The sequence below is a fragment of the Stenella coeruleoalba genome, assembly GCF_951394435.1.
Source record: "Stenella coeruleoalba genome assembly, chromosome: 4".
NCBI lineage: Eukaryota > Metazoa > Chordata > Mammalia > Artiodactyla > Delphinidae > Stenella > Stenella coeruleoalba.
In genome coordinates, this window is record NC_137149.1 from 137,644,698 (window position 1) to 137,672,420 (window position 27,723).

The 27,723-nt window shown below is 42.3% G+C and overlaps 2 protein-coding genes and 1 long non-coding RNA gene across 6 annotated transcripts in view; 1 reads left to right on the plus strand and 2 right to left on the minus strand.

The window, feature by feature from the left end:
* LOC307185701 overlaps positions 1-27,723 on the plus strand; it is a 133,752-nt gene that overhangs the window by 38,570 nt on the left and 67,459 nt on the right. The gene's annotated exons all lie outside the window — the stretch shown is intronic.
* ATOH1 (atonal bHLH transcription factor 1) lies at positions 3,904-5,400 on the minus strand. The gene has a single exon (XM_079919194.1). The coding sequence runs from the start codon at positions 5,196-5,198 to the stop codon at positions 4,140-4,142; it is 1,059 nt and encodes a 352-aa protein (XP_079775320.1). The 5' UTR covers positions 5,199-5,400; the 3' UTR covers positions 3,904-4,139.
* Positions 25,300-27,723, minus strand: part of GRID2 (glutamate ionotropic receptor delta type subunit 2) — a 1,377,005-nt gene continuing 1,374,581 nt past the window's right edge. Inside the window, exon 16 of the mRNA XM_079920116.1 lies at positions 25,300-25,587. Within this exon, the coding sequence (XP_079776242.1) occupies positions 25,429-25,587 (159 nt within the window). The 3' untranslated portion in view covers positions 25,300-25,428. The remainder of the gene's footprint in view (positions 25,588-27,723) is intronic.

A 27,723-nucleotide genomic window follows, 5' to 3' on the forward strand; every position in this document is an offset into this window, starting at 1 on the left:
CGAGAGGTCGCGTTTAACTCTCACTAGGACTTGCTGGGGTTTCCAGAGTGCAGTCGACAAGTCTAGATTGCAGTTGCCAAATGGGTCTTGAACTTTCAAATGAGCAGAGGGGAGAAGTAACTACAAGATATCCTTTTAATGAAAGACTGCTTACTTGGCTCAGGTTTAAATCTATAAAATCAATAGAAAGGCCTAATGAAAGCCTTGGTCCTGCCTTGGTTAAGATTAAGGAAATTAACCACCCCCCCCCTTTTTCTTCTGGTCAAGCTGGACCCCCAGTGAACAGGGTACCACGGAGAAGTGTTTAAACTTGACAGTTGCCAAAAAGAAACTTCCTGCAGTTTTCCGTGAAATCAAATACGTTTCAAAAAGTGTGGTCAGCCAAAATCCTCCACAAATAAAAGTGGTGGTGGGGTGGAAGACAGAATATGAAGCAAGCTGTTTAACGTATATAAAACTCCAGAAAGCACCAGCAGCCTGGCCAAAGACTAACCCGATTTATCTATCTTCATTACTTTAAGAAATGCTGCCTCTTTGTTTGTTTGGGTGATATTAAGCATGCTTAACGTGCACACATAGTTGATTCCTTTGCTAGTATCTTGGATACTTGGATCTGACTTTGGAAGGTAGAAGCTAATTGCTAATAATGGAGAGAAAGGAACCAGTCAGCATGGCAGGAGTGGTCTGGCATATGGGGAATGAGCGCTCAGAAATACTCAATATTCAAGTTTCCAAAATATTAATGAGATTATAGCAACCTGCAGCTATATGTTACAGCTTGTTAATGGAGTGTAAGAGAGCAGAGCTGCCAGACGTTTGTTATGCAAACTCCATAGCAGAACCTTAAAATGGAAATGTGATTGGACATCTCTTTCAAAGAAATGCCAGTGTTAAAAGAAAGAAAGTAATAGAATGAAGGAAAGAAAAGAAAAGAGGTGAAAGTCCTCATCTGAACTTTGAACACTTAATTTATCAGAGAGTAATTTGGCTTTTTTTTTGCATATCTTGATGGGTCAGAAGAATTCATCCTCACTTTTCAGTCAGTGTGATATAGAATTTCCAATCTGATATTCTGTATGGCTGTTCTTTTCAGAAGAAATGGAAAGTGATTCCATTGAATGAAGCTGGCATTTTCTCCAATTCATATATAATGCCACTAACATTTAAAAGTATAAATATCTATCATTGGGGTACAAGGGGGAAGACCCCTGAACATTTACATAGCTGTAGCTCCTAACTATCGATTTTCTTAGAGAAAATTTTGTGAGCACATTGACCTAGTGGGTGGGAGTAGTAAGCTCAGTTCTGGATATTGACATTTTCAAGCTGTGTAATTTTGGGGCAACTCAGGGGGAGTCGTTTCTTCATTTGTAAAAGATGGCAAGGAAGAGTTTTGAAATTTCTACGAGTCCATGAAAAGAAAAGGAATAACTTGTAAGAAGCTTTTAACTCTGGTTAACACAAAAGGAGCAGAAACTTTTGGGAAATGAAATATAGATTATTTTCCTTGAGGAAAAAAATATCGCAGCTTTATTTTTCTTAGTCCTGTCCTTCCCCTACTCATTCGTAAGAGTTGTAAAAGCATTCTAGGTCCTCTTCTCTCTTTCTATCCACACATGCACGCAAAACCAAGCCAAAAAACTATAAATATGTGTGTGCACATTCTGCAGGGTTGCTGTATGTCCATGCCTGTTGAGTCTGCTTATTGAGAGCGAAATGGAAATGTGTTAGAAGCAATCGCTTGATTTATTCAGCAGCCCGAAGATTCCTGATATTTATCGGGAGCACGGCAAACTCATTGGGTGCAAAAGGTTATCTAGGGGACAGGTGCATTGTTTCTGCCCCTGGAAAGCGTCACGAGCCGCCGCTCACCTCTCGCAGAGTGCTGGCGGAGGCTCTGGCTTCCCTTGGTCAGGTGAAAGCCATGGATCCCTAGGTGGTCAGCTAATAGCTTCTTCCTCGGTTCCCTGCTCAAGACCAGAACTGTACTCCCTCACCCATTACTTTTTCCGCAAACCCAGTTTGTGGCGCTCTCCTTTTTTTTCAAGGTGCTGGCAGGGAGAAGAGGACGCAGGAGCAATTAAACTAACCCTCTCTCGCTGCGCCCTCCCCCCACCCCGCTTCCCTGTTCTCGCAATTTGTTACCTCAATGTAGACACAAAATACAAAGGATTTAGCTTAAAATCAACCTCTCAAATCCAGCGAAGTTTAGCCAGTGGAAATTTGGCCAATCTTTAGTTTAACAAATAGTTTTACTCTCACGTTTGCCAAAAACATTTTTAAAGGTCTGCTTTCTGATCTCTCCCATACACGCGCTGTATTGGCTTTTTCAAAATCTGTGATCCTGAGAACCAGAATATACTTTTCCTGAGGACCCTGAGGTGAGAGTGAGCGCACTGTTAGTTTCTGTGACCGACTCAAAAATGTAGTTAAATGTTTTCTACATAGGCATTAAGTCAGAAGGACAAAATTAAAGCAAACATCATCTTCATTGGAAGAAGCAGAATTGTTTGGAAAGAAAAAAAAATGAGTGTAGCTCAATGATTTCCTAGGACAACTGCAGGAAATTGATTTCCTAGGACAACTGCTCATTGAATCAATGAGCCTCGATACCCCTTTCCCCTCAAGTTCTTTTCCATTGTTCTCTTTTCCTCTCCCCGCCTCTCTCACTCCCCCCAGAAAGAGGAGAGAAAGTGAGAGACAGAGGGAGGAAAGGAGAGAAAGCTTGTGTTGTGTATTTGAACTACAAGAAAAGCTTTCAGCCTGGCTAAAGTTTTTATGAAGTGAAATAGCTAATCCTGGTAAAGTTCACTACCCCTGGCTAGATCCTAAGAGATCTCAATTTCTTGCAGGAATTGTTGGGAATGGAATAAGGAAGCATGGAAAGATCCTGGAGAGATTCTAAAGGCACAATTGTACTGCAAGTTTGGGAAAGGTTTTACCTCACAATTTAATTATTGACTTAAACACTTTTCTATATAGGATTTCTGGTACTATGTGAAGGCACAAGGTCTGTAACGGAATTTTTCTTCAAAACTCTTGGGTCACACAAATTTGCATTTAATAGAAGACAATCCAAATCTTCAAGGTCATTTTAAACTGTTTTTAATGCTTATATTAGAATGAAATAAGTAAGTGACAAATAGAAGTTATTTTCACGTTTATTTTTATCATTTGCAAAAGGAATACATAAAACAATGGCAGTTGGCTTTGCTAAATTAAAATAAAATGATCTCGAGTAGAAAACGTAAAAAAAAAAACGAATCAAGATAAGTAGAAATGGTAGCAAACACTCAATAATAAATAAGTTTTCTAATATTAACAAAGCAGAATAAAATTGACCAAATGCTTTTGACACTACTAGATGTGGTTTTTTTATTTAATTTTTAAAAACAAACATTTGCAAAGAGCTTAAGGGTAAGTGGCCGTGTTTAAAAAACAGAAACAAAACTGGTCTGCAATTGGCAGTTGAGTTTGTCCCAGAGCCGCAGCAGTAGCGGCTGATAAAGTGCGTGCGCCAAGTTTCCTAAAAGACGCCAAGGTTCTCGCGGTCCGATATACATACTGGGTATGTTTATACGATATAGAAACCTCAAAGTTCCTTGCTTTCTGACAGTTCCATAGTCAAAAGTTATCCACTTTGGAAGCATTAACTTTGCGTTTCATAATGCATTTTGGGAGACAACCTCGGAATACTCACTCTCCCACACGTGAGTGCGCGCAACACACAGGGATGGATGCCCAGGGTATAAAATAAATCAAACACAAACCAGTGACAGAGAAGAAGATGCGACGTTTTAGCAGCGTATTGGCAGCAGGGAACTAGAATAATGATGCTATGTATGAGTACATATAATTATACCTTATCTCTCTACAAGGGGAGCAGACTGTGGGAGGAAAGAACCCAACTTTAACAGCAAGCTTTCACCGAACAATATGGACGATAGGGAGTTTGGAACAGCGGCGGCTTTTGCAAACCATCAAATGTAGCTGCCATCTGAAGCCAAGCCGTTGCTAAACAACGACCATCGCTTAGCAAAATTTAAAAGGGTGCGGGGATCTTTGCCCGCGGGGCTTTCCGCGCCCTGGGAAAGGGTGATTTTGTTTCTGTCTCAGTTTTCCGGGTTTCTGTCACCTTCCTAACTTGCCTCATCCGAGTCACTGTAATGGGAATGGGGGGAAAACTCTCCGTCGCTTCTGTGGGACCGCGGCGAAGTTTTGCTACTTTCTTCCTGCACTGGCTGCAGGATGCCCCCAGGCAGCGAAGGCGACAAGTTCTTTTGCGCCATCATCGCCGTCAGGGCGCTGTCCTCGAAAGTCGAGAAGTGCAGAGCTTCCAGCTGCATCGAGTATCCTCCGGCGGAGGCCGGGGCCGAAAAGCGAGTCCGGCAGCTTCCGGGCGGGGTCGGCCGCTGCCCCACTCCCGAGGCTGGCGGTGTCCCCGCTGCGGTCGCGGTGCCCGCGCCTGCTTCGTAGGGGACGGCGGCGCGAAGTTGGTGGTGTCCGCTCTTGCATGATGCTGGCGGCGGCGGTGGCTGGTCCCCGCCGCTGGGCGTTTGAAGTAGCTCGGACAATGCGTTAATGTAGATCTGGGCCATCTGCAGGGTCTCATACTTGGACAGCTTCTTGTCGTTGTTGAAGGACGGGATAACGTTGCGAAGCTGGTCGAAGGCGTGGTTCAACCCGTGCATCCTGCGTCGCTCCCTGGCGTTGGCCGCCAGCCTCCTTTGCTTCTGCACCCCGTTCACCTGTTTGCTGGAAGGGGCGCGCTGGCGGCTGCAGCCCAGCTCGTCTACCACCACCCCGCCTTTCAGCTTGCACAGCTGTTCCCGCACTTTCACCGGCCCCGGGCTCTTGCTGCTGCCACTGCCGCCGCTCCTTCTCACCAGCTCTCCCCGGCCGTCCGCCTCGTCCCGGGGCGCCGCGGCCTCGGAGGCACCCAGCTCTGGGGAATGGAGCAAGTACTGGGCGGCGCGTGCCGTGCAGATGCCCTGCAAAGTGGGAGCCAGCCAGGCGCGTGGGTCGGTGCTGTCCAGGAGGGACAGCTCGGCCGGATAGACCGGATGCTCTCTCGTCTGCAGGGTCGCAGGTGGCTGTGATGGCGGCGGCTGCGGGAGGTGGTGCGGCTGGGGATGGCGGTGGTGGTCCCCCAGCTCCTTCACTTCAGCCCACTCTTGTGCATGCAGCAGGCGGGACATTGCACTGCAGAAGCTCGGAGGCGCAGGGTTGGAGGAGCCGCTGGCAAACAAGCTCAACAAAAAAAACCCTTCCCGGGTCTCTACTGCAATGTCTTATTTTTTTTTTTTTCTCCTCAACCCTCCCCCACCCACTCGGAGATCACACACCAGGTCGCGTGCAACGAAGCTTCTCCGGTTGCTGAAGGCGCTGCGCCCCTTTAAAAAGCGGCACGCGCCAGTGTGTCTCCCCCCGCTCCTCTCCCAGCCCCCTCCTCGCGCCGGTCGCGTGTCTGCTCAGCCAATGGAGGGCGCGGGCAGGCGCGTGCGAGCAGCCAATCAAAGAGTTTTTACACCCGGGGAAAAGTTCCTGCTAACCTAGCGCTCGGGCGCCCGCTCTAGGGTTTTTTTTTTTTTTTTTCTCTTTCTTCCCTGCTCCTTTCTTTTTCCTTCGTAAATTCATATGTTAATTGCGGGTTGTAATTTGACTCCGGTGTTGTATCACTCCCGCCAGTTGCTGGAGTGCGGGAGCGGATGCGGAGCGGACTCTTGGCTGGAGGCCGAGTCGATTCGGGTCAGAAGTGCGCGGCCGCGGGCGGGCGAGCGGTTCCAGGCGAGGCTGGACGCACCTGGCGCGAGGAGGGCCCTCGGGGAGAGGATTGAAGCGCGCCTGCCCTTTGCTGTCTTCAAGCTGGGATCGCAGCTCCCACCGTTTGTGCCCACACATTTAAAATTTCCCATATATAATATGACATTACGTATACTTGTATGTGCATGCATATAATACATGTATGTATATAAAAATCTTTCATAATCTACGTGTTCATAGATATATAATTGCTAAATGACGTCCACCATTTAAAATCAGTGTTAGAATTTTTTTTTAAAAAATGCTGTCTCCGAATACGTTTCTCATTTTTCATCTCTCGCTCTAGATCGACTTTATGTAGTCCTTTTCTTGACGAAAAGGAAAGCTCTGATACAGTTATAGAATGTACCAAATTCCAGACCCCCTCGCCCCCAAATTCCCTCCGTCCCCTTTTCCCAGCACCCTGCGGCCAACTAGGATAGTAATCTGCAAGAAACTCTCCGCTGAGTAGTGTTAGGGCAGGGATATTCTACAGTTCCAGCAACCACGGTAAGACTCCTTACTAAATGCGGAGCAAGGGGAGGGTGCCCAAAGAAAAGGGAAAGGCACCTGCGTTCCGGGCAGTTCTGACTGAACACTCTCAAGGTACAGAAGTCCGGAGTTACCTACCCTTCTGACTCAGGAGCCCCAGGTTTAATACGGCGCGAGGCTTCTCCGGCAAACGCTGAGAAACCACAGCCTAACTCCCTCCACCCCAGATGTGTTCAGTTAGGGTGTGCTCTCCCCGCCGTCACCTCCCCCCCCACCCCCGCCCCGCCATGGCCACGGGGCCGGAGCGCTGAAACCCGGGAGGTCCTGGACGAAGCTGGGACACGGTCTCCCGAGGGAGCACCACCCTCCTCCCGCGCCTGCAGGGGAGGGGGGGGAGCTGGGGGAGTCACAGCAAAAAGCCAATCAGAAACGCCCTGGCCCCGGGCACGCACCTGCTGGCGCCCAACCCCTCTCCGCCTCGGGGCGCTCTCCTGCACCTTACCTGCGGCGCGGCAGTGGGACGCTACCCGCCGGTGCTAGTGCCTAGCACTAGCGGTGGCTGCCGTCCCTAAAGGAGTTTCGTCCTCTGGACAAGATAAAGAAACGCCAGCAGAGAGAGCTCCGTGGAACCTGGTTTTGCAGTGCCCAGAAACGACTGAAAAGTTGTTCTTGCTAGTATTCGCAGGGACTTGATCTAACCTGCCATTTAGAACTCCTTGGGCAAAAGAATCTCTGGGACTAGACTGGATTTAGTTTTAGATAGACTATATATATATCTTCTATAGGTTGATGGAGATGGACTCTGTGTGTGTGTTGTTCATGGTGAAATATATTTCTTTTGGCCTGAGAATAAACAGGAAGCTCTTTTTCTTCACCCTCCCGTTTCTTTCCTTCTTTTCCATCAGGTGGGCAGAGGAAGCTAGGCATCTGAGCTGGGGGTGGAACACGCGGCCCAGTGCAGGCGATTGGAGCCTGGGTAGCATGAGGAGGGTGTCTCTGTAGAGGCTTCCTGTCACGGGATGTCAAATCCACTACGTAATGTGTTTGTAGGGGCTGGATGGTGGCAGAAGCCCCTGAGTATAGGGTATGGCAGTTTAAGCAGAAAGAGGAGGGCTTCTCTGTGTGTGGAGAGCTGGATTAGTTACGTACGGAAGGACTAATGAAAAAAATAAGCGTTTGTGGGGGCTTCCCTGGTTGCGCAGTGGATGAGAGTCCGCCTGCCGATGCAGGAGACACGGGTTCGTGCCCCGGTCCGGGAAGATCCCACATGCCGCGGAGCAGCTAGGCCCGTGAGCCATGGCCGCTGAGCCTGCGCGGCCACAACAGTGAGAGGCCCGCGTACCGCAAAAAAAAAAAAAAAAAAAAAAAAGCATTTGAGAAAAATAGGAGTAAGGTTTCTCACTGTCAGAGAAGGGAGTTACAAATATGGAAATGGACAAAACTGTACTGATGAATTTGAGTTGGAGATTTTGATATGAATTTATGGTTTTCAATATGTAAAATAGATGATATAGGAATAAACATAGATTATAAATGTGGAGTGGGTGTGCATTCCTACATATATTCCCTAGTTCTTTTCCTTCTCAGGGCTTGGGTTCAGCAATGAGCATATCTAGCTCTCAGATTTTAGTTTCCAAATAAATTGCCACTAAAAAGATGCAGGGTTCCTGAAAAAATGGGCTAATTCTAGGGATGGTAGCAATGCTAATTCTAGGGATGGTAGCAATGCTAATTTCCTGACTTTGATGGCTTTATTGTGGTCATGTAAGAAAAGAGAATGTTCTCCTTTTTAGGCAATACTCACTAAAATATTCAGCTTATTCTCAAATAGTATAGTAAAAAATTTCCTTGTATAATGCTTGCAACTTTTCTGTAAGTTTGAAATTGTGTCAAATAAAAAGTAAACAAACCAAATAGGCATATTTAGTTTGTTCTTTGCATGTCTGGAGTTACCAATTCATGTCTAGCCAAGCATTATACAAGTGTTGAGGCTGTTGTTATTGCTGAAACTTTAAGTGAAGTGTTGCTCTGCCCAGCCACAGTAGAGTATGTATCCAATGGGTTTATGAATTCTCAGGTTTTAATGACTATTCAATTCATAAGAAGTCAAAAAATATTTCTCAATAGGTGCCAAGAGGGACTTCCCTAGTGTTCCAGTGGTTAAGAATCCGCCTTCCAATGGGGATTCTTCCAAAGGGGATGCGCGTTCGAGCCCTGGTCGGGGAACTAAGATCCCGCTTGCTGTGGGGCAACTAAGCCCTTGGGTTCTAAAGCCTGTGCGCCGCAACTACTGAGCCTGCACGCTCTGGAGCCCACGTCCTACAACTAGAGAGACGGCCGTGTGCCGTAACAAAGAGCCTGCTCACCGCAACTAAGACCTGATACACCCAAATAAATAAATAAATATTTTTGAAAAGAGGTGCTAAAAATTGAATATTAACTTGAAATGCATCCTTCTACAGGTTATTTAAAATAAAAATGTCAAAGTCATGATGAATTCTCCTAAGCTGTGTTCTGATCAGGTTACAAACATTAAAAAAAAAAAATCAACCAGCCAATCAAACCCAAAAAACCCCTGAAAGTTTTGTTTTCACCATTGTTTGTAGTCTTACCTTAACAACTGGCAATTATGAGAAAGAATTATCTTTCCTATGTGAATGGTATTTCAGAGTAATCAGATGGTCTTGCCTTAGTTCATCAGGAAAATTTCTTTTCAGGATAATCCCATCTAATAAGGATAGAAGAAATAAAAGACAGACAAATCAACATTTTGCAACCCCTAATGAAAATTTTTATTTAAGCAATCATTCACAATGAATGACATAATTAGATCAAAGTTTGTTGGGGAAATTTGACCACGGAAGGATCAGTTTGTCACCACTGGAACCCATTCATCAATCTTCACATCTTTTAGAGTAGAAGACACTGATATTATGTGCTTCCTGATTTCTCATGCATTATGAAGTACTCAGACTCCTATGAAGTATTCTTAAGGAAAAGAAGAAAATGAATCTGAATTTAAAATATGGGGGATACCATATTAAGTTAAATGGCATCACGAGAATGCAAAAAGACAAACCCACATCATGTAACATTCTATAGAACAAATGTTCAGTTTCACCAGGTCTGTGACATGAAGAAAAAAGGAGGGAGGTGAGGAAGGATAGTCTCAAGATATAGCACCAAAAGCTGTATGTGCGGACCTTGTGTGGATTCGGATTCGATAGTAAAAGGATTGTTTTTTAAAGGCAGTTGATGAAACGTGAATATAAATTCAGTATTAGGTGATATCAATGAGCTATTGTTAATTTTTTCTAGGTATGATAAAGGCCATGTGGTTATCTAAAAAGCTGTCCATACCTTCAGAGTCACATTTAGATAGATATAGGGGTGAAATAACATGTTTATAATTTGCTTTGAGATACTTTATTAGCAAGATCAACACTATGAAAAAGGAAAAATGAAGCAAATGTACAAAAATCTTGATAATCGCTAGATATGGGTGATGACCATTAGCTCTACATGCACGTGAAAATTTTCATAATAAAAACTTGTTAAAAATGCAGTGGCATCTCACTGTATCATATATCAACCACATAGTTCAGCATTTAAATCTCAGTTATCTGGTCCTAACCTATGTTTCTAGCCTGAGATTTCATTATTCCTTTTGCACAGTTTTTCATGTTATATTTCAGGGATCATCTATGTGCATACTAATCACTTGGGATATTCATTAAATAGATGGGTTCCTGGGCCCCTGCTAAATCTACCAAATCAATTTTGTGAAAGGGACCCAGGACTTGTCTTTCAAATAAGCACCCCAAGAGATGTCTCACTTTGAGAACTCTTTTTCTAGAAGTTTTCCTATGCTTTATTCAGCTATTTTATAGTTCTCAGAACTTGTAAATTCTGTCACCACAAATATGCTAATCCAGACACCTGTTATCCAGTCCTACTTACTAAAATGTAACCTAAGTTTCAAAGTCTAGACTAAATGCCTCCTTCTCTAAGAATTCTTCTCTTGTCACCTCTGGAACCACTGTTTATCCTTCAGCAAGGAGGTGAAAGCAAGGCGTCTTTGGGTCTACTACTACACTAACGGCTTATTAGAGAAGTTCAAATTTGCATTCGTTATAGTTCCTAAATTTGCCTAAGGTTCATTGACCATAGTATCTGTATCAGTTATCTATCGCGGCATAATAAATCCCTCCCCCCAAGCTTAGTGGTTTAAACAACAAACATTTATTACATCACAATTTCTGTGGGTAGGAGATTCTGGGCCTGCTTAGTTGGGTGGTTCTAGCTCAAGGTTTCTCAAGAGGTTTTAGTCGAGAGGTCAGCTCAGGTTTTAGCATCTGAAGGCTTGACTGGGACTGGAGGAACCACTTCCCGGATGGTTTATTCACATAGCTGGAGAGTTAGCGCTGGCTGTTGGCAGGAGGCCTCAGTTTTGTGCCCTGTGGATCTTTCCATACGGCTGTTCATGTATCCTATGGCATATGGGCATCTTACTTATCGAGAGGGAATGATTCAAGAGAGAAAGATGAAAGCTGTACTATCTTTTAGACCTACATTCAGAAGACACATTCTGTCATTTCTACCGTATTCTAGTTATTAGAGGTGGGTTACTAAGTCAAGACCACACCTAATGACAGCGCAATTAGGCCTGGAAGTATGAATTGTGGACAGTACGTTAAAACTACCGCCATATTCCTCTGTTTCATGTTAATTTCCCTGTTTCCTTTGCAAACTTTAATTCCTCTTTATTTAACTAAGAAGGGAAGAGACATTTTCAGTAATATGAGATAAATATAGCAGAGGCTCTAAAAGTTGTATGTGAAGGTTAAAGTAGCTGAACCAATTTAGCAAATCATGAGTGAAAAGTCAGACTTTCTGTTTCTGAAGCTATTTCTAATGGCATTTGTTCCAAAATTTGTATTTGTAAGTCAAGTATCTAGACTCTCCACAGGAACCACATTATGGCAGCTAATTTGCATTAACTTTCCTTTCTTCTCATTTGTGTGATATCTCTTTATTTCAAAGTCACATTTGTGAATTTGTTTTAATTTATATAGCTATGTTCTGAGCATTTCTCTAATGCTTATTGGTGGTGGTTAGGGATAGTGGTATGCTGGTAAATGTATGACAGTTGGCTCTCTGAAAAAAGAACATGCATGTATACTTATATAAGTTTATTAAATATTTTATTGACATGAAACATGTATGACACGCAATTTATAAATAGTAATATTTGATACTTTTATTGTAAATTCCCTATAGCCATTGATTCTCACAGAATACTTTCATTGATTCTTGTCATTCTTGTACCTATAACTAACTAATGGTTTCACTGATGAAAAAATATAGTTCCTACATAGATGCTGTTTGATATTTTCATTTACTGTTAATGAATAAGATGAAAGTGAAATGATAATGAGGATGTGTATTGGAATTCACTTGAGAGTTAATGACGTGAGCAACTTTTTTGCTGACTAGGATAATGATTTTCAAATACAGAAAGAATATGTGCTCAATTTTTTTTATTCCTAATTATTATTCACAGTGCAATGGCTACAGACATTGACAAAATTTTAAGTTTAAGCTGCATTATTAACATTTTCTCTATCACTTTAAGTCTAGACAATCAAGAAAACAATAAATTAAGCCTTGATTTTGGCATTTGCCAATTTTTGTTGGTGTAGATTCTCCTGTTGCTGAATCAAATGGATATATTTGTCCATTGACCATATCTTAATTGATCTCCTTTTCGAATTTTAACAGAGTTAAGAATATTCTTTGCAAAGTTTTCTTTTCCCTTGAGTTGAGGACACTATGTTCTTCTCCCTTATTTCTCCCCACTTCTCAGGTTGTTCCTTCGTAATTTCTCTTAAGGAAATTTTTCCCTCTAGTTGGTTTGGGATCATGCTTTCACTTCCTTACTCTACATATATCATCTATATGCCAGTCGTTACCAAATTCTTATCTATCTCCAGGTCCTTTTTCATGGTTTCCATTGCTCTTAAAATAAACGCAGACATTAACAACCAGCACTAATCTGGGGAATCAGGGAATGTTTCCTAAAGAAGTAAGACCTGAAAGTTGAATAGGGGGTAGCTAAAGAAAGAGAGAAGGATGAAGAGCTATTATAACAACAATGTCAAGAACAGCAATAGCAACAAAGGATCTTTGACGGTGGACTGAAGAGCCCTTCTTTACTGGGCCCTCAATATCTCTTCTGCCTCGCCTCTCCTCCTCTTCTACTCTCCTATGGTATTTTAGCCAATCGGTCTTCTTTTTTTGTTTGTTTGTTTGTTTTTTGCGGTACGTGGGCCTCTCACTGCTGTGGCCTCTCCCTTTGCGGACCACAGGCTCCGGACGCGCAGGCTCAGCGGCCATGGCTCAGGGGCCCAGCCGCTCCGCGGCATGTGGGATCCTCCCGGACCGGGGCACGAGCCCACGTCCCCTGCATCGGCAGGCGGACTCTCAACCACTGCGCCACCAGGGAAGCCCAATCGGTCTTCTTTTCTTTGCTCATATGTATCCAACATCTTCCCATCTCAGGGCCTTCACACAGCTGTCTACTACACTCTTCCTTTCTTGCCTGGCTCCTCTTTGTCTAGCTACCTCCTGTTTGACTTTTAGATCTTACTTTCTAAGGAAGCCTTTTCTGATCCCCCAGATTAAGGTTGGTTCCCTCTTTTACACTTTCATGGTACCTTATATTTGTTTCCTTTAGTATTGAAAATCATTATCAAACAGCACTTTGTGTAACTATTTATTTAACGTTGATCTCCCCTCTGTCACCCCCTGTCCCTGCCGGTGAGGTTTTTCTGTTCAGCATCCGGGCAGTTGAAAACGGAAGCTGGATGACTTCCAGTGGATGAGTCATGTGTATCACCTGGTTGTCCCATGCTTCCCCTGTGGTAGGTGGACTCTGGTGGCGCTGGTACAGGGCATAAAGATCTGCACATTTTGTGTTCACCCCCGAAGGTCCATCTACGTGATTCCTCCTCCTATCTCCTTGTTTCCACTCTTCCAGTCTTAGTCGCTGCAAGTCCCTGATTCACAAGCCACTGCCCGGGAATCTGGGTGTATCCTTACCTTAGGCCATTCCTTTCTTCGTTGACACCTGATGGTAAAGTGAGCCATGCAGGACTTCCCCTCAACACTGTCTTTCAGGGATTCTCTGAGACGAGCTGTAGTGCAACAGCAGCCCATTTTCAGCTTGCAGAAATATCAAGTCACCCTATCCATGAACCAGGCTTCAGTTCTTCCTTCTTTGTTACCTGTTCCTTTTCTGTTAGCTCACTAAAGATGAGACACTGATATAACTGAGTAATGTAAGGGTCTGGGACACCTGTTCATATAACTTACTTATGCTCTCCTGAACTTACTTAGGTCTGATCCAGAATGTACTATTTCCACAATATGATGGATGGCTACTATGCCCTCCCCATTCCCCCTCCCCCCTTCCCCCATCAAACTTGTGATTAATGTGATATCCAGATCAAGGTGAGCAGTCCCAGCTGCACAGTCACTTAATACCCCTTGGTTAGGAGTTCAGTCCAGTAGCATCCAGGATCTGTTTGGAAGGGCGACTAGTTCTCTGCTTCAGATGGCGTAGCCTTGTTCCAAGCCCTTAGAGGTCTGTGCTGTGACTTTTCTATTGGGGCTTGCAAAAGACTCTAAATGGCAACCTTATATTCCACAAATACCTCTAGCAGCAAGGGATCTGCTGAATCGCATGATCTTAGGGACAAGGATGCTTGTTCCACAGCTTAACTCTGTTGCAAAGCCCTACTCCAAACTACATGCTTCTGAGTCAACTGCCAACTGATAAATAAGTCAGAGCTGTATTTCTTTTTTTTTTTTTTACAAGTATTAAACTTTATTACAAGTTGAGTATCTGTTAATTAGCAGGCAGCTATATAACTTAACTATAAAGCCACTACAATTGAAACATTGTAGCATTACTACATGAATGAGCACATAAACAAACAGAAAAGAATATCCACAAATAGTTCTAAGTATGTCTGGGAAGTTTGATTGTGACCAAGTCAAGGTATAATCTTTAAAATGGATGCCTAGAAAACTACACACCCATTTAAAACTAAAGTCTGTACCTCACACTACATACCAAAGAAAGTTAAACCAGTTGCACATGTAAGAAGCTTGCAAGTTGCCACTTTATCCTAACAAGATGCGTCTTTTTTTTTTACATCTTTATTGGAGTATAATTGCTTTACAATGGTGTGATAGTTTCTGCTTTATAACGAAGTGAATCAGTTATGTCCCCATATCTCTTCCCTCTTGCGTCTTCCTCCCTCCCAGCCTCCCTATCCCACCCCTCCAGGCAGTCACAAAGCACCGAGCTGATCTCCCTGTGCTATGTGGCTGCTTCCCACTAGCTATCTACCTTACGTTTGGTAGTGTATATATGTCCATGCCTCTCTCTCGCTTTGTCACAGCTTACTCTTCCCCCTCCCCGTATCCTCAAGTCCATTCTCTAGTAGGTCTGTGTCTTTATTCCTGTCTTACCCCTAGGTTCTTCATGACATGTTTTTTTTCTTAGATTCCATATATATGTGTTAGCTCACAGTATTTGTCTCTCTCTTTCTGACTTGCTTCACTCTGTGTCACAGACCAGAGCTGTATTTCTAAATGTGGCATTTTCTTTCTCCAAAATCCAAAAAGGACTAGGAGGCATTATGCTTTTCTTAGTGTTAAAAGGTATGAGGAGTAATAACTTGCCAGTTTCTTTGGGCATGTCTTAGCATGTCGCAAACTTCTGAAATTCTAAAAACATCATCAATTTGGCAGGATCCTGCATCTTTGTAATATGCGTCACAAGGGCATTTCTTACAAAGCTACTTTCTGCTTCCCAGCTCCAGTTAACGTGATGTCATCAGTAGGATGGGCCACTATGAGGTTCTGCAGAAGTTCCAGGTAAACAAGGTCCGTTTATCACAAGAATGTTAACATGACACCGGGTCAAGATGATGAATGTACTGTGATTCATGCCAAGTGAATGTGAACTGCTTCTTCTCATCCTTCCTGGTGAATCCTCCAGATCAATAGCTGCATAATAAGTGCAACAGTTGCCTGGCAGCTGAGATTGGGGCTCCCACTTGGTTAGGTTCACAGTAGTCTACTGTCGTCTGCTGTGATCCATCTGATTTTTGCAGGTGTTGGAGTGCCAAATTAAATAGGGACATGATGCAGACCACTCCTCTGCCATCTGGTGGTGCACACTTTTGAGAGTGCTACTAAATCTCTGTAGCTCCACCCAGTGTGCGGCGTGTTTTTGATTTACTATCTTGGAGGGAGTGTACTTTCAGAAGCTTTCACTTGGCCTCTTCTGCCACTGTGGGCTTTAATCCAAGGTTTAGGGAGCACATGTAACAGTTTATAACAGTTGCTAAAAATATCCATCTAACCTGCACTTAGGAAGTGGAGAAATGACCATAGTCTTTGCACCCATTGGACCCCTTTCAGGGTAACGTGGGCAGCTTCTGTTTACCCGCCTGGCTTTGAAATGCTCCCACTGTAAGGAAGATCTATGATAGCATTTTGGTTCTTCTGGTATCAGTGTCAGCTCACGTTTTATTCAACAAAACCTTTAATGTTCTGTGCATTTTTCTTTCTTCGGTATATTATATTGTATTTCCCAGGTTTAGGTCCATTTCAAAAGGACCTATTTCTTAGTTTAGGTCCATTTTCAAAAGAATTGGAGGGTACTTCAGGGAAGAATTGGTATTCCTTTCCATTGATTGGCTCAAACTTGCTCAACTGTAGAAACTAGGAAAAGATTAGTGATTTTTTTATTTTCATGTCTGGCATCCATCTTTGACCTACCTTCTTTTGGTCTTTTCTGTTATATAGATCAAGCAATACCATTGTTAGCTACCTACATTCATTTCCTATTGTTAATACAACAAATGTTGTGGTCAGAGTTATCCAGGGAAACAGAATCAATAGGAGATTCTATATACATTTATGAATTTTAAGGAATTTGGCTTATGAGTTTGTGGAGGATAACAAGGCTGGAACCTGTAGAGCAAGCCAGCAGGCTGGACACTCAGGCAGGAGCTCATGCTGTGGGCTTGAGGCAGCATTTCTTCTTCTCTGGAAAACCTCCATTTTTGGTCTTCAGGACTCCAACAAGTTGGATGAGGCCCACCTGCATTACCGAGGGCAAAATCCTTCACTTAGAGAATTATAAACGGACTGTGGATATTAACAAAATACCTTCACAACAGCACCTAGATTAGTGTTTGATTGAATAACTGGGTATGATAGCCTAGCCAAGTCGATAAATACAACTAACCCTCACAACAGATTACTACAAACATAGTGGTTTGAAACCATACAAACGTATTACTTTAGATTTCTGGAAGTTAAATGTTTGAAATCAGTTCTGCTGGGCCCAAGTCGAGGTGTCAGTAGAGCCACAGTTTTTCTCAAGCCTCTCGGGGAGAACCCATTTCCTTGCCTTTTCAGTTGCTGGAAGCTGCCTGCCCATCTTAGCTCACGGCCTTTTTTGCCATCTTCAAAGCCGGCATCATAGCATCTTTAAAGCTCTTTCTCTCTGACCTCTGCTTCTGTTGTCACTTCCCCTTATTTGATTCTGCCTCCTACCTCCTTTACCTTACAAAGAACCTTGCTATTATTCTGGGCACACCCAGATAGTCCAGCATAATCTCCCCATCCCAAGATTCTTAATTTAATCACACTGCAAGTCCCTTTTGCCATGTAAGGTAATATCTTCACAGGTTCCAGGAAACTAGGATGTGGACCTCTTTGGAAGGACCATTATTCATCTACAAAACTATCCACCTGTTGTGTCCCTGGAAACGCTGTAGTCTATTAGCTATTGCCACAGATCCCTGGGGGTCAGGATCCCCGATTTCCATTCTGGCTTTGCTTCCCCATATAGTAGTTACATCCACCTTGACTTTGACAGTTAAGTGGCAACACCTGGCCTCTACTGTTCCAGAATCCTCTCATTTTGTTGACACTGATGAGCTCATTGTATGGCGGCATTCCTGAGGGTACATCCCAGCTTGAAAAGGACAGATTCACAGCATTTTCTCAACAATGCATTATTCCCACATTAGCACTTTCCTTTTTGATTTAGTGAAGAGAGTTTCTTCTTGGCTTTCCTGGGAAACATAGTCAGTTAATGAACTCTCTGGTCTTAAGCATTAAATCCATTCAAGGGTCTCCTCTCTCTCTCTAAGCTTTTCCCCCCTTTCTTAAAACTGTGATAAAGCTGTTCTGGCATTTCCACCTTATTTACTGTAAGTCAATGCTTCTTCCAAGTTTAAGAAATCCATCCCAGCATAATATTTGGACTTCTAGGACACAAAATCCTGAGTTATGGGAGTTCCCCTAGGTACTGTAGAACTTTTGGTGTATAGTTCCTTTGCTTCCAAAATGAGAACAGTACTTCCCCAGGTGGGCCATGCTGAGACTTGACCTTAACGCCTACAAACTATGAGAAAATGGGGCCAATCTTGATGAAGGCGAGTATTATCTTGTGAGTCATCTTACTCTTGTGAGGTCTCTGAATGGTCTCCAGGCAAGGGGAGTTGGCTATTCTTGAATAAAAGAAAGTGGGTCACTTGAGGAGGCCTAGATAGTTCAGCAGAACATGGGGATCCATATGTCCCCATTTCATCCTCAGTTTCTCACTTCTTCTCTCTCAGGACCTCGAGTTTAGCATGGTAAATTTGCCAGGGCCGTGTAAGTCTTCTCTGCAATTCTGCTACTCTTATAATCAGGCCTGATATTCAGCCTGTACTGGCAATAAACGTGGGTGTCGTAGAGGTTTTCCGGATTTTACATTGTGTCCTGAGTTGGTGGTTGGCTGACTTGAGCCCACCATTTTCTTTCAGTGGTGTATCCATGGTACTTCACCTGCCACATCTACAGCCCTTTATGGCAACCATTGTCACCGTATCTCTCAAATGGTAGAGATATTGCACAAGCTCAGTGTCTCCTCCTCTTCCTGCATCCCAACTCATCGCAGATGAGACTCTTAGCAATAGTAACCCTACCGCATGCCGGGGGTCACCGCAACCCACTTATCGCTAACAATGCACTCTTTGCTGCTATCTGGCCAGGGAGTAATCCAATTCCAGAGAAACCCATCTGAGGTTATGCTTCCTAGACCATTTCCAGGATGAATTAGTTTAGTTTGGAGTCTCCCAAAAGTAGATCCTTAGACAAGAATTCACATTGTGGTAGGATGGATATTTGCTTTTAAATTACTTGTTAAATTATTCATAATTTATGTCTATATTTTATGTATTTGCTGGTGTACATACTATATTTCTCAGTTAATTTCTTAAATCTCTCCTTGTCCTACATGACAGAATAAATTCCAGACGAATTAAAAGTTAAATGTAAAAATGGGAAATTTTAAACATACCTAGAAGGTAATGTAAGTAAGTGTTTTACTGCTATCAGGCTAAGTCAGCATTCTATGCATAAAATCACTGGAAGATTGAATAATTAATGAAATAATTTAAAATGTTAAATGAACAATGATTTTTAATAATAAAAGAGTTCCACAAACTATAGTACATAAAAACTGAAAACATTTTTCACGTACAAAAATCATAAAAGTTAAAAGTAAATGATAAATTGGAAAAAATATTTGCAACAAATTTTACACACAGTGAGTTAATAGGCATAATATAAAAAGGAATTACTAAACTTGATAAGGAAATGACTAGTTCCTGATAGAAAAACAGCCAAAAGATAAGAGCAGGTAATTCATGAAGGAGCAGTAAAAATGGTCTATAAAGATGAAAAACATATTCAACCAGGAAATGCAAATTAGAACAATAAGAAAGTTCTAGTTAATTGTCTCAGATTGAACATACAGATACCCTCCTCAAACATCATTATTATGACAGAAAAAGGACACAAAACGTGTAACACAGGACAAAGAGAATAGCTAAAGAGACAAAAAAGGAAAGACGTCAACTAATTTTACAAAATGGAAACGGACAAGTGATAACTGATTTAACAGAATTGAGAAAGCCTATACCCTAGTCTGCAGGGAAAGCCAAGGAGAAGACCAATTCCTGCCCTAGTTCCCAGAAGTGAAGTTGCTGCAGGCACTGGGTATCTCTGAAGGCAGGAATGAAGGAAGGGCTGATGGAGGAGAGACAGCAACCTCCTGTGCTATTGGTGTGCACGCAAATAGGGGCATCTCTATGTTTCTGAGGCTCTTTTATCACCTCTTTTCATTCTAAATTGAGCTCCCGCCCCTTATAGAGTAGTATATAAATAGTAATGACCTCTTCATTTACTCTCATGGAAGCTTCCAAAATATTTTCATCAGTATGACTGTTACTGGGATAATTGTTGTATCTGTTTTAGAGACAGTATCCCTGAATGCACTATGCACATGATAAGGCTGTAATAATGACACTCTTGCCACCACTTGAATATAAATCTCAGAAAACCTCTCTAAGGGGAAGTTTCTGAGTTATAATTCTGATAATCAGTTTGATCTAGGAAAACATCATAATAGTTCTCTGGGATACTTCGTGAGGAAAACAACTTTCTCAAATTCATCCAATCATATATATTGAGCACTCTCTATGTGTACAACACAATACAGCAAGGCAAACAAATTTATTACTTGATTCTTGCTAAAACCTGCAAGGGCTTCCGGATTCTTTTAGGCTGAAGACCAAGTTCCTTAGTGTGGCGTCTTAAACCATAGGTTGGTTTCTACCCACCTCTATGATTCTCCTCCCAACCTTCTTACCTTTGCTTTCAGGGCTCCAGTCCCTTAGACTTCTTTTTTTTTTTTTTTTTTAAACATCTTTATTGGGGTATAGTTGTTTTACAATGGTGTGTTAGTTTCAGCTTTATAACAAAGTGAATCAGTTATACATATACATATGTTCCCATATCTCTTCCCTCTTGCGTCTCCCTCCCTCTCACCCTCCCTCCTTAGACTTCAGTTCTTTCAGCCACATTGGCTTTTAGTTCTTAGGGAGCTTTGCTTTCTCTCAGTGGAGAGTGCTTGCTGGTCTCTCTGCCTGATATGTTCTATCCTCGCCACCTCTCTACCCCAAATTTCAACTCATTGTTCCTACTTTAGCACAAGCTTTTTACTTCTTCCTGTAAACCTTCTAAACCAGGTCAGATTTCTTTGTCACACCCTCTCATTGTATCTTGTTCCTTTCCTTCAGGGAATTAATCTCAGTTAGTAATTACACATTCATTTGGTATGATTATTGGTTTAATGTCTTTTTCTGATCCTGGGGTGTGAACTCCATGATTTTGCTATGCGAGGTCCATTGCTTAACACAGTGTCTGGAAGATGGATGGCACTCGATCTACATAAATTGAAGGAAAGAATGCCCTCAAAGAGTTTAACTTTACTAATTCCTACAAAGAATGGTTTAGTTGCTGCCAAATTTTGTTCTAGTAAAATAATAGTATTCTCTATGCAGATTATCAGCTTACAGAAATTTAGCTTTGTGGGAAAGATGAGAAATTTGGGATTATACTCCCACTAGGGGCTGCTGTGACAGAGATAGTATTATTACATCTTCCTGGTGTGATTTGAATAGATTTTGTTTGAAATAAATTTTATTGATTAAAGAGCTGCTGCTCATTTGGCTTGGTCATTCTAGAACGCTGATAGTAACTATCGGTATCTGGTTCAGATACTAACAGGTCACTGTTAGTTTTGAAAAGTTCTTTATAAATTTTGAACTTTATAAACCCCATGAAAAGATGCAACAAAGAAGAACTGAACTCACACAGAGATAAGAACCAATTGCAAATTTACTAGGCAGTCAATTTCAGCGTAACTGTATATACACCGCACTGGAAAGGACACACAGCGATGCTCCTATGTAGTAACTTCCAGTCTCTCATGCTAGGGAGCTTGTGATCTCTCTCGGTACCATCAGATTACCTTTCTTCATTCTTAACCTCAGGGCCGTAATCCACTGACTACCTTTATTTCCCAAACTCATTCATGCCTTACCAAATAGAGTAAGAGCAATAATTTTTAAAAAATCAGTCTTTGTTGCCAATAGGAGAGAGTTCTTAGTCTGTTTGAAAGTGTTCAGAGTTCAGTCTTTAATTACAGAAACTTCCCCGTGAGCCCCACCATTGTGTCTACTGGCCGGGTTCCATCTGCTGCTGGAACTTCTAATGTGAGTTTCTGAAAAGCCTGGCATTCCTGCCAGCGATGGGGAGTGGCTAGTCTCTGCATTCAGATACCTCTTTCTGCAAAACGCTGCCTGCGTTTTTTTCTTTTCTACCCTATGTGTCTGTGTCTCACTAGGCAGTATCCGCATCCTGATGTGGCAGTGAGAGAACTGACTGCCTCTGACAGAGGTACAATTTGCAGATGAAAGTTAAACTGGAATGCTTACTGTGTGTCACTATCAAACATCCCCTTGGCTACCCTTGCCTGGGTGTTTGGCTATAACTGCTCCTAGCTCACTTACATGTAATCTGTGAGGGAATATCTTTTCTTTCTCACATAGCCTTGGACAGGCAAGGGCAGACAAACTATTCAAGTAATTCATTTTTATTACCAATTTTAATCACCAAAGAAGGAATTAGAATTCAGCCAGGGAAATTATTCATTGACAAATTTTTATTGATAAAATAATTCATCAAAGATTTATGAAAAAATTAAAAATCTCTGAAAAAGAAAATTATGTCAACCAAGATCATAAAAGGTATGTCTGTGGGTGAGGAAGGGTTTTCTATCTGGGGCTGGCTATGTGAGCTACATCAGTGATACTGAGGACTTTACTTCTGAAAAGGAAACTAGGATGTAACATTGTGATTCATAAGAAAGGCTACTGTAAGACAACCATCATGTGTCTGTAGGTGACTCCATTTCCTGACCAGTCGTATTTGTCCTGATACCTATTCCGACGTCTTAATCTCTTTCCCGATTTGTTCTTCCTTCTCAGTTACCATGAGCTGAAGTTCATCTTATTTCATAAGCTTGGGCTGTCATTTCAGCAACAGCTTTTCTTCCTGGCATGGGCCTGCTCTTTGCAGGGTCCATTGGCTCAGTGCCTCTGACCTTGGGTGGCTGGTATTCTGAGTCTCCCTGGCTCCCTTCCCACGGCAAGTGGGGACTGTAAACTATAAAACACTGTTTTAATTGTTTTCGATTTTTTTAAAGTCTTAAAATGAAATTTTAATGTTATACCCTTAAGAAAAGATTTGTGAATTTCTCAGTTCACTGATTTGGTACATTAGATTCAGCTATTCTGACAAATAGCTAGGAGGAGACTGTGAATTATTTTCCGTCCCATTTAAAAATAGATTGGAAACTGACACAATCAATATTTTTCCTAAAATCCTCTCTCCTTGCCCTGGGAGCCTGAGGAGTGGGTTATAGTTGAAATTTTCTATTTCAAGCTTAAGATCTTACTTTAGAGCTTCTGGGATGCCAATCCTATCTGATCTTTTGGTATATAATCAGTATTCTCTTCACTCAAGAGATCTTTTGTAGAAACTTTATGCTATTCCTGGAGTTACATGCTACTATGTTCTTAGTTTTGGGGAAGCTGGTATAGAAGCTATGTAGAAAGACAAAATCATTTTTTTTCCTTAGAGGATCGTTGAGTATCAATGGCTCCATAGGTACTCCATTTAAACTTCTACTCAGGACCAAAATAGAGTCAGTATTTCAACCTGGGATAGACTGTTCCAGTGAGACTGGACTCAAATTAGATCAGCCAATCCAAAATCCATTTTGAATCACCAGAACTGGAAGGCTAGGCTAAGGCTTGGCCATGTGTGTAGGATAGAAAACATACCTCCTTCTGTGTGTGTGTGTGTGTGTGTGTGTGTGTGTGTGTGTGTGTGATATGAGACTTGTTAGCCAGGAACACAGCTTATCACAGGTCTGTTAGACAAGGAGTAGACAAGTCAAAATCAGAGACATAAGAGCCAGGTTGGCCCGAGGGATAAAGTGTGCTTGAAGAAGGAATGTGTTACCAAATCTTTGCTATAAATGAATGTCTAGAATTTTTTCTTGCCAGCCCAGCTATAATAAATCACGCAGTCAGGGGTGGCTTGTGTTTTGCTTATCTGGGTCAGTGTCTCCTTATAACCAAATCTCTTCTCACTCTGTCTTAGGAGGCATGCTCTCCACTGGAGGGGCTGGTGATTCCTTTAGTAGCCAAAACCCAGGTGACTCCCTGAATCATTGCTGTCTGGCTAGTTCTCTGGGGCCAAGAGGGGGTTCTCTACTATCACCCTGGGGAAAGCCTTCCATCAAGAAGGCTGACTGGTGTCCAGGTCTAGTGGTGTGTTAATGGTGGAATGTCTATATGGCAATAGGGTCCTGGCTTTGGTCCTCTGGATTATATCCTTCTCATCTTGTGAGGCATCAGAATTCTTACACTGAAGCCAGATATCTAGGAGGGCACGTACTTCATCTTCTTTGTACCATTCACTTGCATGAAAGTGGCAAGAATACCTCCTTCTGGTAAATTATAATACTGTATTTGGAAGGAAAGAGGAAGAGCCCATGGAAAATGGGGTGATTAGAAATAACAAAGTTACAAAGTGCTTTCACATACATTTTCACTGGAGTCTCACAACAACCCTGTGAGGTAGGTATAGTGTATAACACTTTCAATTTTATTTTGCAAAGAAAGACACCAAAGACTAGAGAGCTTAAGTGATTTGCCCACAGTCATGATAAGTGCCAGGACCCAAACTCGAAGCCACGTCTTCCAAATTCACAGCTTGATTCCACCTGCGAGCAGCTACAACCTGAGGGCTACCAGTTTGATGACATATGGGGAAGGCGCTTAGTAAGTGAGCACCTAACTTGTTTAAAAGTCAGGTGGTTTAGAAAGGATACATTAGTAACCAGAATCTATACAATCACCGCTAGCAGGGGTTCCCCCAGGGACTGCTGCTTATGGGCTTGAATCTTGTGGGTTGCTTTGGCATATTAGGAGATCATCTGAGTAACCTGGACAGCTAGGAGCTTCCTGGGTGGTCAAAGATCAGAGATGAGGGGTTCTCGTGGCCATCATCCCACTGCTGTAGCACTCATCATTCTGTTTAGTTGTTTGACTTCCCCATTAGAATGTAAACTTCTTAGGGGCAAGCACGGTAACATATTCATCACTGTATAATCAGAATTTAATACAGTTCTGGGCACATAATAGATCCTCAATAAAAATTATTTAAATTCACCGAGGATTGAGATGTTTCATGGGATGCTTCCGTACTTTACTTGTAAGAGATTGATTTGCCTGGAAGAGGTATACTAGATGAATGTGGAACTAGGAACAGGGAAGACTCAGTTATTTTGATGGTGGGTAGTATACACAGGCACTGCTATTCCAAGGTGTAATTTCATGATCCAAGTGATCTTCGTCTACAATGACAAATTTAATAGATGTGGATTCAAACTGGTAGCTCTACATTAGTCAGGGATCCATGCAGAATGTAGGTTTTTGATGGCCACTGGGGGTGAAGGCAATGTGTCTTGTCATGGAGAAATGTGGTTCATTTTGGTAAATATGAAGATAACATGGTTTCAGTAATATGGAGAGAGCTCTGTGATAAAATTCTCTGAAGATGATTAATCACAGTCACCAGTGGTTCAATAAAAGTTGGGAGAGGCCTCAGTCTTTTTCTGGTTCAATTCTGCCAAGGCACATTCTCCTCGGTCCTCCACGTCTGTCTTCTTGACACTTGGCCATCAGAAGTCCCAAGACCCACAGTTGATACTGTGTTGAACCTTGAACAGGTAGAAGCTGGAGGACAAAGCTTCTGTGGTCCAGACCTGGACTTCAGTGTGAATGCCTCTGACCATGACACATAGGCAAGAAGCCCACTGCATAGAAGCATCCCTCCAAGAAGAAGGGGCCGGCTGCGCTAAGACCCACGACTGTGGCTGAAAGTAGTAGTCACGTTGTTGCTTTTCTATGAGTGGATTACAGAAAAAATCTGTGGGTGTCACAACCTGGTGAGTTCAACTTAAGTAAGAATTTTTAACTTAGGGTATAATACATCAGCTCACCAGTTCTGGGCACTCAGGATCAAGTGGGTCCCGAAATCGATAGGTGGGAAAGAGATCAGCAGCCCTGGAGCTGCTAGAGGTTATGGGTCATCCAGAGGTCCTCCCAGGTGTGATGATTGGTGCAGGCCACGACTGGATGCCTGGCTTCTCCAGGTACTGGTGCCAAGTTGCAAACATGGCCTTAATGGCCAAGCGTTCCTTCTTTCAGATGTTGTAGTTTCATTCTGCAGGGATGAAGCCTGCGGGGAAAATAAGGCGTAAGGTCACATCAAGATTGATTTCAGATAAGATCTGGCTTTCCATTGTCCTACTACTACTTCTAAGGCATTGGCTCCACTTTAAAGGTCCATTGTAAACAAAGTGTAGCATGATGACAGCCATTGCAGACCTCATAGGACTTCATAGGTTTTCTGGACCCCAGGCAGCCAAAAGAAAGCATAGCATATTGCCTGCTCTTTCAGTGGAATCTGTTTCAGGGAGGGCCTTGAAGTTCACCCAGATCTGGATTAGGATACACTGGTAGCTTACACTACACAAGGCCTTGGATATCTTCACCTGAAAATAAAGTTAGCATCTTCTCAAATGGAGAGTCAGTAGAGCTTTCTACCAAACTTGGTCTTGATATACTTTTTTTTCTTTTTTTTTTTTTCTTTTGCGATATGTGGGACTCTCACTGTTGTGGCCTCTCCCGTTGCGGAGCACAGGCTCGAGACGCGCAGGCTCAGCGGCCATGGCTCACGGGCCCAGCCGCTCTGCGGCATGTGGGATCTTCCCGGACCGGGGCACGAACCCATGTCCCCTGCATCGGCAGGCGGACTCTCAACCACTGCGCCACCAGGGAAGCCCCCGGTCTTGATATACTTTTACATGCAATACCCTGGAGCCTGTCTCCTTAGATCTTGAAACTCTGATCTTGACTTTTAATGATAGTTTCGTACCGTGCATAGGCTTTAAAACACTAATAATAAATAATAAATATATAAATCCTAGTGAAGTTGTAACCGCCAATCAAATTCGATGTTGTTAAATGCATTTTTAACCCACCCATTTAAATATATGCTCTTAAACAAGGAAAGTCCCTCTTTCTTGAAACCCAAGGGGTAGACCTCATAATTTAGCCATTAAATGACAAAATCATAAAACTTTAGATCAACAGCAAGAGTCTTGAACCTAGGCACAAATTGGGACGCTTAGCTTTGGCCAGCTTCAGAGGGGTCAGCGTGATCCTTCCTCTATGTTCTTGTTAGAATTTGAGCCCAGATTTTTTAGTCAAAATCTTTGCTAATGCTCTAGAACTTAGAGAAAAGTGTTTCTAAAAATTATTAGTGGATTGTTAGCACTTACCAGTTAATGGAATTAAACAACCAGTTATTTCTGCAATGCAAATGGTCTCACTGAGCTAAAACTAGAAATCAGCTCCAAAGACTTGAGAAGACATTTCCCAAAGTGAGCTCTGTGAACACTAATTCTAAGAAATGGGTTTTGTCATTAAGAAGATTTGGGGAACACTGCATAATATCTACCTCTTATGAAGACTTAAATTATACAAATTTTAAAGACTCTAGGAAGTCTTGTAGTAAATAATCTTATTCAACTATGTTTAACTCAGTATGTCCCCAACATTTCTATGTGGAGTTAAGTTTTTAAGTAATATTTAGGAATTTAGTAATATTAGCATTTTGTAGAACTGGTGCTACACAGAACAAATTTTAGTGAATACTGGACTAGCAAGTAATGTACAAAAATACTTATTTTTAAAATATACATTTTCCCCACCAAAAATAAATGAATTAGCCAATTACTAATTATTTGTTATTATAATTGTCTTAGAATTAACCTGGGTTCTTTGGAAAATAGGAAATGCACTTGTTTAAAGCATGAATTCTGCCTTTAGTAGGCTCAGAATCTGGTTAGGGAGATGAGTCTGTCATACACAAAACAATGTCAAACACCAGAAAAGTCCATATAAACAAGCAATAAGTTAAGTAATGTGGACTAATAGATATAGTAGTTCTAGAGAGGCACATCAGATACTGGAATAATGAAGGAAGAAATCTTAGAGGAGATGCCACTGGTTTTGTGGGGAGAGCTAGAATTTTGACAGGTCGAGGGCAATTTTACTTAAGGGCAAAAATACACAAACTTTGAGGGCCCTGTGACTCCTAGAAGCATGAAGTAGTGTGGCAAACAATACTTTGTTACACTGTAATCATTGAATTCTAACATATCTTGAGGCCTTCCCACTCAAGGACAGAAGGCTATATAGCAGTATAATTAAAAAAAAATTTTCTCCTATACCTCTTTAGAGTTCTTACCTAGTATATTATTATGAGTTGCTTAACTGTCTATTTTCTGTGATAATCTAACTGATGCCA